Raw genomic sequence first — 10780 nt, forward strand, 5'->3', positions numbered from 1 at the left:
AAATCAGCAGAGAATTCACAAAAATAAAAATAAAAATCAAACAACAATTTAAAGAAATAAAATTTCATGCAGGTTTCAACTCCCAGCAAATACTGCTGTTTTAGGTACAGACCACTGATTACTGATTCGTGTAAATGAGCTTCTGCTTGCGCCTGACAAACCCATCACACACACTATACCTAATCTGGGATCAACCACCAGGAAAAATGTGGGGGTCAGTTTTTTGTCCAAGAGCACTGCAACACATGAGCGGGCCAAGCAAAAACCAAAACTGCAATAGTTTAATCAGAGGTCAACTGCTCTACTTCAGCAACACTTACAGGTTGCACCTGTTTACATTGACAAACTGCAGGATTCTCACAGACTTAATGATGTATTTGAATTTGTATTTATTTATTTAAGGGACAATGCATACAACGAACAGTGTGGAGTGCTTTAAAAGTAGTGAGACGCTGTAAATATGCAGGATTGTAGCCTAGGCTAATTTCCATCCTCTGTCCCGTTCTGACCATGGCCAGCCTTGATGATGTAAACTTATTGGTTTACATCTTATTGTATAAACTTGTTATTTTTACCATTAAAACACTCACAGTATTTTCCTCTGATTTTTCCAAAAGTTTGTGTGAGCAGATGATGAGAAACAGTGGTTTTGAGGCCTTCAGACTCCAAAGTGGACTTTGTGGATATAAAATGTAGGCTGTATTTTTTTTAACTAGTCCTGTCCAAAAACTGAGCAAACAGAAAACAGGTAAGAGCTGAAGGCCTCTTGTGTTGGACACATTTTACTTTTACAATAGGGGGTTATGCATTTTCTGATAGCCAAGGTGTATATTTATATAAACCCCTTTTGTTTTGTTTACTTATCCATCAAAGTTTTAGTTCTATCATCTCGTCACCCCTGGACAGAGTAGGTCAAGGCGCCCAACCCGGGCAGCTCGAAGACCACCAGGCAACCACAGCTCCACCCCTACCCCCACCCACTACCCTCTACAATCCTCCTCACCCTACTCCTGCCTCAACCCCTCCTCCCGTATCTGGCCCCAGTGCCCTCCCCATCATACAGAAAGGAGGGTGAGCCCGATCGGGCCCCAGAGAGGTAGCTCCTAGGATTGTCCCCACTCATGCACTCTCACACATTCTTCTACAGTCTCTAATTTGTATTATAAACATGCAAATGAGTGTTTTCTTCTCTAAGCAGCAGTGGGAGTCATGCGATGAATGCTATTAAATGTAATTGCCTGGAGTGAAAAATTATTGTTTCATTGTGGTCTGGGCTTAGCCAAACAAAGTTGAGTTCACTCTCATGCCTCGGTAATTAAAGGAAAGAGAACAGCTTATTTCTTTGGAGTCACGCAGCACCGAGCAACACTTGATGAGACCTTTCATTTGGGTCCAAACTGAGAGAACCAAATGTGGTCCAGCTGAGAAACCCGGATGTGCCCCAACCAACCTGAACCTGCGGTTCCTTCAGGAAGAATGATGACGAGCTGCTCATCACCAAGAAAGAATATGGCTTTAGTCTAAGTATACTCATAGTTTAATGAGTATATTCATTTAATCTACATACAAAACAGCCATTGAACGCCACTGAACACGCATTTAAGGTTAAACCAAGATGAACTTTGATCAGCCAGGGACACAGATTTGGTAATGACCTCTGAATGGCATTACTTTTCAGTTCACGCAAGCCCCAACTGTTGTAAATATGATCATGAATGAAAAAGTTGAGAAATTAATAATTGCAATTTGTGCCCGGCTGGAATTCTATGACACAAAGTCTTTCATTTATTGAAATAAAGCTACGAAAAAGAAAAGACTGGAGCAAGATTTGCGACATTTTGCAATTAACCTCTTCTAACTGTAGATGGCAGATATGCGCTGGTAAGCAGTACAAAAAGAAAAAGAAGCAAGAGAATCGCTGCCATGCTTGTCCAGTGTGAACCGTGGACTGAATGTTTGTTCAATAACCCATGCCGTCATGTGTCCTTTGCTTTAAACCAGTGCTTCTCAAATAGTTGGGCGCGCCCCAGCGGTTTTAGGCACAGGTAATACGGGCAATTGCCCGGGGCGCAACTTTAACGGGGTGCGGTGGTGGCAGCGGCTCAGTGCTTGGAAAAAAATCTGCGCCTCTATTGGTTTCCTCTCATCTGTTATATGACAAAGTTTGTAACAGCCTGAAACTGTGAACTGCCGTCCCTGCAGCTGCTCCTGTTTCCTGTCACACACGGATGTGTGTGTGAGAATGAGAGGGGAGGGGTAGTGGGCTCAGGCTGCCAGGTGGAATGCCCACGCTGCCTCTGTTCTCTGTTGTGCAACACAAGGATCATCATGTTCCTTTAGATGACTCAGCTCATGCTAATAATGTCATTCTTTATGAACTATTGTAGACATTTTGATGATGTGTCTTTATTTTCCATAAAGGTATTCTTTGTCTGCCTGTCGTTTAGTTGGTGTCAGTATTTGACATAAAGCCAGCAGGTAATGCAGTAAAACAGCTGCACTTTATGAGATCATAAATAAACAATCGATCATTTAGAAAAAAATTCAGCACAATGTTTTTTACCTGTTTCTTCAGACTAAAAGGGTTAAATATATTGGCGCTGCTGTGTTCATCTTTCAGATCAATTTACATTTAATATTATTTATTGATTGAATTATTTTTCTCAGCATCAAATGGTTCAGTTGGTCAAAATGTTTGTAGATTAAATAAGGACTAAGATTTTTTTATTTCAGGCACTTTAAGATACTTTTCTGTTTTACACTTTAACAGGGTTTCTGTGTGGCAAAATAAAGTTAATATTTGTTAAAAGTGGGTTTATATTGCTTTTCTTTTGTTAATGTAAAAGGAGGTGACCCAGCAATTTTAGCTAATTATAGACCTATATCTAATCTATCAGTATTGTGCAAAATTCTTGAATCTCTTGTAAGTGAGCAATTAAAAGACTTTTTATTTTCCAATTCAATCTTGTCAAAATATCAGTCAGGCTTTAGAAAAAAACATAGCACTGTTACAGCTGCAATGAAGGTGATAAATGATATTATTGTTGCTATTGACAAGAAACAATATTGTGCTTCGCTTTTTATTGATCTGTCAAAAGCATTTGATACTGTCAATCATGGTGTTTTAAAGATAAGACTTCTTCGGTCAGGATTGTCAGCTTAAGCAGTTGATTGGTTCTCTAATTATCTGAGTAATAGAACCCAGTGCATTAAACATGAAGGTCTATGTTCTGAATGTGTTACTGTCTACAGGGGGGTTCCACAGGGTTCTATATTAGGCCCCCTCCTATTCATTATTTATATTAATAATTTGGGACTAAATGTATCTGATGCCAATATGCATTTTTATCTGATGATACAGTTATTTATTGCTGTCAACTCTTGAGCAGGCCATTGAATCCTGGCAGAAAGCCTTTGGTGCTGTCCAGCAATCCTTACTTCAACTCAAATTAGTTCTCAATTCTGATAAAACCAAGCTTATGTTGTTTTCTAATTGTAAGAAGATGCCTCATACAATTCCCACAGTGTCGACTCTTGAAGGAAACAACATAGAGGTGGTTCATGAGTATAAATACCTTGGTGTATTGATTGATGACTCCCTCACTTTCAAACCTCATGTGGAGAATCTTGTCAAGAAACTGAGACTAAAATTGGGTTTTTATTTTCGAAATAAGCTGTGTTTTTCATTTGAAGTAAAGAAGCGACTTGTAGCTGCGACTTTCCTCTGTGTGTTGGATTATGGAGACCTGTTTTACATGAATGCTTCAGCTCAATGTCTTCAAAAAATTGACACGGTTTATCATGGTTCATCACTAACTGTAAAACAATGACACATCACTGTGAGTTGTATTCTCGAGTGGGTTGGCCTGCCCTGGCCATACGGAGGAGGATTCATTGGTACACTTTCATTTATAAGGCACTGCTTGGACTATTGCCGACCTACATCTGTTCCTTACTGTCACAGAGGAGCGTTGATTCTTATTCTCTTCGCTCACGTGATCATGTGTTGCTCTCTGTTCCATTTGCTCGCACCGAACTGGGCAAAAAGGCTTTTTTCCACTCTGCACCTTATGCATGGAACAGGTTGCAGAAGGATTGGAAGTTGACAGAGTTGATTTCCTTGAATGCTTTTAAAGTTAAACTGAGAGGTCTCGACGCTGACTCCTTAACATGCACTTGTTTTTTATAATCAGTTTGTTACTTCCTGTTATTTTGCTCTTTGTAATTATGTAACTGTATTTTAGTCGCTGCTGCCGCTTGGCCAGGACTCCCTTGGACTCCCTTGGCCAGGACTTTCCTGGTTAAATAAAGGTTAGATAAAATAAAATAAAAATAAAAATGTTAAAATATACAATTTTAGGTATACTTACACAATATTTATAGATACTAACCTATATATTGTCACCCCGCGTGTGTGTGTGTGGGGGGGGGGGGGGGGGGGGGGGGGGGCACGAAACATTTTCTTTTCCTCCCAAGGGGGGCCTTGCAAAAAATAATTGAGAAGCACTGCTTTAAACTATCATTGTTCTGAGAGAAAAAAAACATAAAAAAGTATGCAACATGTCATAATTGATCCTATTCCAAATTGTATTTGTCTATTTATTTTAGGGGTTTAAAAACATCAGAGGAATAAAATCTGGGGGAAAAAATTCAAATTTTCTGTAATTTTATTGGTGTAGTGGGCTTTAGAGGATTAAATCACTAAAGAAAGATTAAAATTACAAAGTGTAGGCTATAGAGCAATTCAATTCTGAACAAGACACCAATGGTAAAGTGCCCATGGTGGCCAGTTTTCACACTTGCAATGTTCAATGCCCATGATAAAGAAAACTAACACAAAATTAAATATGGAAATACAACACTGATAAAGTTTAACAGAAAAAAAGGCTCTGAAGGATTCTAGCAGAATATTTTTGTGGTTAAAGTGGCAAAGCAGAACAGAAAAAGAAAAAAAAGAAACTATTTATTTTCTTTTTTTGTTTGTTTGTGTTGCTAAATTACTGGAAAAACTAAAAGTAGCTTGAAAAAAAGGGTAAAATTTTTTAAAAAGAAGGCTTGGAACAATTATAAAGAGGAAATACTACCTCAGTGCAGGTTTTTGCACTGGTGTGATGCACCTGTATTACCTGTCAGCATCCCGGAGCCGGACCCTCCTTCAAAATCACCGGCAGGTAAAGCGGCGTGTGCCGTTAGGAGCCCGAGGAGGCACGCGGTCCATTCAAGTATCAGCATCTTCACAGATTCTAGACACTCTCTTCTGCTCTTAAGCTTCAAATTAGCAGCATGGTTGGTTCCCACAGCTGAACAAAAGAGACTAACTAACTTCTGCTCCTCTTCATCACTCCTCCTCCAGCAGCTGCATCACATCACTGAACAATCCGACATAAGTCCCGCCCCTTTCTTCTCATGCAAACCAAAAAAAAAGGGGAAATATCCTCCACCCATTCTTCCTAACATCCCAGTCCAGTCCACTCCAGCTGTATGGACTGGACTGGGGAGGAATCCAGATATTACAAACACATGGATGTTCAAAGTGGAAGAAACAGACTGGAGGTTCTGAAAAAAATGGGATTGAATCTGTCTGAACTTTAATGAAGTCAGTGCTTGGATCGGAGGACTCGGGAGCTGGAAGACTTAATAAAAGAGCCAAACAATGCAGTGTCATGGTTCACCTGCTCCAGAACATGGTTTTGGTTTAGGCAGCAGATTAGCAGCTTCCCTGTTTTTCTTGTGAGCAACTGTGAGCGTTGTCGGTCTGATCCAGTGATAGGCAGGTAAAGAAACCTGACTCAGCTGACCCTGAGAAAACCAAAATCAGAAAAATGTGGTTGATAATTCTCATTCTTTACAGATGATGCTGTCTTAAAGTCGAGTCTTGGCAACTGGACAGAAAATCTTCTTCCTTGTAGTCCAATGAACCACCTTCCTGATCACATTTGAATTTATCTGTCAGTGCTTCCATGCAGATGTTTTGGATTCTCCTCTGTGTCTGCATGTGTCTTCTTTCTTCTGTGAACACTTCCACCTGTGCTGTGATCTGCACTCTTTCCAGGTTTCTTGGAGAAGGAGGAGAGAAAAGACCGAAGACGGTGCCCCCACCCCCCCCCCCTCACCCACCTCAAGCCTCAGCGAGTAACATGAACTTTCCCTGCTGTAAATCTGTCTCGCCTTCGCCGGACATCTGAGCACGCATCTCGGGGCCGCAGGAGGGAGCTCCTCTCAGCTGCTCCTCCTGAGGCTTCTGGAGTATTTTCATTAAAATGCCAACAAAACATTTAGCTGCAGATTAGAGATGATTCCCTTGAAACCAAACTCTGAGTCCGGACACTTTTCAGTGCATCTCCTCACAAGATGCAGGTTAATCTGGCTTTCTCTTTATTCAATCACGGGTACAGTCAAAAAGACAGAGCCGGTTTTCAATCAGGCATCTGAGAATTTGCTAACGTTTCTTCTTCTTTGGCTGCACTTCAGAAATTCAATCAACTCATGTCGTCTTTTTTTTTCTTGATTTTTGTGTGTTCAGGTGAAAAAAATACAACAAATGGTCCCGCTGCTGGTCATGAAGACTTAAGCTACATTCACACCACCCTCGGAAACGCATGTTTAGACAGGCACTTCCAATGGAAAGTCAATGTAAATGCCAGTGACGTGAAGTGACGTTCAAGGCCGGTGAGGCACTGAGGTCATCACAACTCTTTTTCAGTCTGATTTACTCTGTAGGGTTAAGTGTTCCTTTTCTTTCTTCACTTTTAAAAGTCTCTCTGCCTCAATGGACTGACGTGTGTCCACTGCATTTGACTTGCTGCCACTAATTCTATTGCTCTTTAGCCGCGGTGCTGTATTCTTTGTGATCACCAGCGCCCTCTGCCTTGAGGCACAAAAACTGCGGTGAGGCAGGCGTGCTGTTGGCCTCAAATAGTATATTTCTAATGCACATTTTTGGAAGATAAAAAAAGACTGAATGAGTCTCAAACTGGCACCAACGTAATCAGACAGTTGGCCATAAATAGAAAAAGAATTAATTAAAGATGATGTGTATCTTATGATGATACAAAGACCAAAACAGCAAAGTGCATGTGTGGGGCAAAGCCTGGGTGCATGAGAGGCACAGGCGGCTGTTGCCTCACCTGCCGCTGTCTCGTGTTTTTGAACAGGAAACTCATAAATGTGCTATTTTTTTATTTTTTTTTTACCTAAGAAACACTGAAAACACATAACGAAAAACGTAACCATAGAATAGACATATCTAAAAAAAGTATATTCATCTTATTTGATTTATGTATTTCTTAAGCTATATTTTGCTGGTGAGACTGTGCCTTACCTGCCTCCCCTGACTGCATTTTGCATTTTGGGCTTCCACGTTCAAAACTCTCGCATTCACACACAGCAATGCAAGCTTATACACAAGTAAAAAATATGTAGCCAATGAACATGCATTAAAAATTAAATCAGGTCAAATTTTGACCAAGAAGGGGCTAGGACTTAGCACTGATATATGGATAAAGTCCCCTTTAATACACAGATGATCGAACCATTTGAAAACGGATCATGGGATAGAAATCATTAACTGTGGTTTGTGACCAGCTGTAATTCTATGAAACCAAGTCTAACATATTTTGGAGTAGAGCTGTGAAAGAAAAAGTCTGGAGAAAGATTCACCTGATTCCCACTACTTCAACATGTTGCACCAAGTCTCTACTGACTGTAGGTGATAGATATGCGCTAGTTAAGAGTAGAAAAAGAAGAAGAAGGCCCTCCCTGCTTCTCCAGTGTGAACACCACAGGCTAAGCGCATTCTTGAATGTGTGTCAAATGTAAACGTAATTCAATTTTCTTAGCAGGTGCATTTTCTTTCCAAGCAGACAGGGGGAATCATAAACACCAGCAGAGGAAAAACTTGGCAAAATGCATCTTTTTGTGGCTGACTGCGAGTCTACTCGCGAATGGATGTTTCTTTGGCAGTAGTGTTTTGTTTGATTTGCTCAGTCAGGAGTTTCCTTTCATAAAATCATTTAACCCTCACTGTAAATGGTAAATCATGTATACCATAATAAAAAAATAGTACAAAATAGTAATTTTTGTTTCTCTTTGGGAACAATTTCAGTACTTTTACTTGTTAAACTATTCCTCTGAAGACAAGGGTTATGATTAATGAACAACTGACTTCACAAAATTAAATGATAAATGTTCCAATAAGGTCATTTTTTATGTTTCATGTTATTACATGATTTAGAATAGCAAACTTTAAAAAAAATGATAAATGAGATACTTCATCTTAATAACCTAACGGACTGAACTGTAATTATTTTCTTTGATTAAATATAAGATATGGAAGTCATTGCTGCCTTACTTACGGGGTGGAAAATAAAACAGACACACAGTCAGATGATGGTCTGTGTCTAGCATTGACTGAATCAAGTGAGTGTGACGTCACCCACAGAGTCAATTCAGTCTCCATTTTATGGTGATATTGGAAGCAGAAATCTTCAGTCAGCAGTGATTGGTCCGAGTCGGTCTGAGTCAACATGGCACCACTCTTTCCAATTAGGAGCGAGCTTGTTGGCCACAGCCCTTTCGCTTGAAAATGGTATGTTTGACGTGAGACTACATGCTTTTATCGAGGCATCTGATTGGTCAGTTTATAACTTGAATAACTTGCCCTACAGAAAAAATGTTGTGAAAAATTGATACATGTTAAAAAGTTATCAGAGCAAAAACGGTTATTCTGACAAATAGAATAACTGAGTAACAGCTGTTCATTTCTCCACAGAAGTCTAAGGGATTTTGGCTTTTTTTGGAACCAGCGAATACTTCCTATTTTGAACACCTGGGGGGAGGAGTCACTCAGTCCAATTCTCATATACAAAAAAAAAAGCTTGGGAATGCCTCTTTGTTTGTTGATCATGTATTTTGGCAAATGCTTTCATCTCTTCCTGTCCACACCTTGGTTTTCTCACTGCTGACTCCTGCAGTCAAAATCCTGTTAAAAATCTTGTATTTTAACATTTATTGAAGGTTCATCCCTTGTGCTATCCTATGACCCCACCCTTACATTGACGTGTTATCCCTACCATGACAAAGGTGGATAAAGGTGAAGAGGATTTCATGTAATCCATGGACACCAGTGAAGATCACAAATCATTGAAGAAAAAAGGTTCAGAGCACTGTCTAGTGGGTCAAGATGACCCAACTCCCAATGTTAAAGTGCCTAGGATAGCACAAGGGTTACAAATAATAATAATAATAATAATAAATTTTATTTCAAGCGCCTTTCAGGTCACCCAAGGTCGCTGTACAAGGTTAAAATAAGAAAAAAAGAATAAAACGTCAATAAGAAATTATCAGAGTAAAACATGAGTAGACATAAAGACATAGTAAAAAAAAAATAAAAAATAAAAAATAAAAAAAAAAATTCAGGACTGCTTGAGGTTTCTAGAATTAGTAAAAGTACAGGTAGAGGTAGAGCGTTTAGCCACCAAGCCCCTGTTTTATGGACTAAGCTCCCAGCTCATGTAAGAGTGGCCGACACATTTTCCACATTCAGTGTTAGACTTAAAACATTCCTCTTTGGACAGGCTTATTGTCAGACTAGCTAGTGTTCAGAGAATATTTGCCTTACTGTTCATTTGTTTAAATTAAACTTGACAATAGAGGGCTGCATTGGGATTGGGTCCCGCCGGGTCCCGCGGGACCCAACCCAAATCTCGCGGGATTGGGCGGTTTCAATTGTGCTGCGGGCGGGAGCGGGCGGCGAAAAAAAAACCCTGCGGGATCAGTGCTGCCATGAATATGTCATGAATATATATTAGCGGACTACGTTAGGCTGTGCGGCTGTTGGATTCTTATGTACTGAAGCTCCGTGAAGGCACCAGGCAGAGACGCCCAATGGCCTCTGTCATCTAACCTGTTGTTGGGGGTGTGCAACGCCCCGCCCCGCCTCTTAGTGTGTTCCTTAAAGCCTGATACCGCGGTCAAGTGTAGGCGGAGCTACCAGCTAGAGGTTATGGTCTGATCGCTACATGGAGCGATGTGTGCATAAATGCATGATAGACACGAAGAATGTGGAGAGATCAGGTTTATAATTTTGAAGAGTTCTACTTGGTAATCATGTTTCCATGTTTGGGTTTATAAAATCATCCCAGAGAAAGTCTGCTTCAACTCCCGCAGTAAAAGCTGCATCTTAATCTGACGCCCGTGTTTCCATCTCTCTGACAGAGTTTGAAGCCAAAGCCCCTCCCCTGCCTCTATACCTGCTTTTCCTCTCTACCTGTTCATATACTCTGTAGCTGACAGTTGTTTTTCCCCGCGCTCCCAGTCTGTTCTACACAGAGAGCGCAAAATACAGTCATCATAGGTTAACACGATAGTCAGGGCGCTCTAGCGCAGCACACGGATGAAAGAGCTGTCAATCTATCCGGCAACACTGCGCGGATAAGGATGGAGCAGGTTACCTGGCAGTGACATGATGTCAATGGATGAAGCAGAAAAGAACCACAATCGAGGTTCATCGTGAGTCAGGCATGGTTCTCAGATCTGCGAATCAGCAAAACTGGAAAAGGCTGAAGCTAAAAGTATTTTTCTGTCAGGAAAAAAGTAATTCATAGATTTTCAGCTCTGTTGAACCATTAATGTTTTTTTCCTCCATAAATTCAAATGACTTTGACCTGCATCTTTACCGGCTGGTTCAGCGCGCTTCAGGCCGTCTGTCTGCGCGCGCACACACGCACACTTTTAACCGAACAGGATTTGTAAAAATATATTTAATAATTGTTAATTATTT

General features: G+C 40.4%; 1 protein-coding gene across 1 annotated transcript in view; it reads right to left on the reverse strand.

The window, feature by feature from the left end:
- Positions 1–5370, reverse strand: part of si:ch211-196i2.1 (uncharacterized) — a 124303-nt gene extending 118933 nt beyond the window's left edge. The window contains exon 1 of the mRNA XM_078955693.1: positions 5127–5370. Coding sequence (XP_078811819.1) covers positions 5127–5232 — 106 coding nt within the window. The 5' untranslated portion in view covers positions 5233–5370. The remainder of the gene's footprint in view (positions 1–5126) is intronic.
- Positions 5371–10780: the final 5410 nt, after the last annotated feature.

The sequence above is a fragment of the Oryzias latipes genome, chromosome 12 (assembly GCF_053564925.1).
Source record: "Oryzias latipes strain Hd-rR chromosome 12, Olatipes_Hd-rR_3.1".
In the NCBI taxonomy this organism is placed as follows: Eukaryota; Metazoa; Chordata; class Actinopteri; order Beloniformes; family Adrianichthyidae; genus Oryzias; species Oryzias latipes.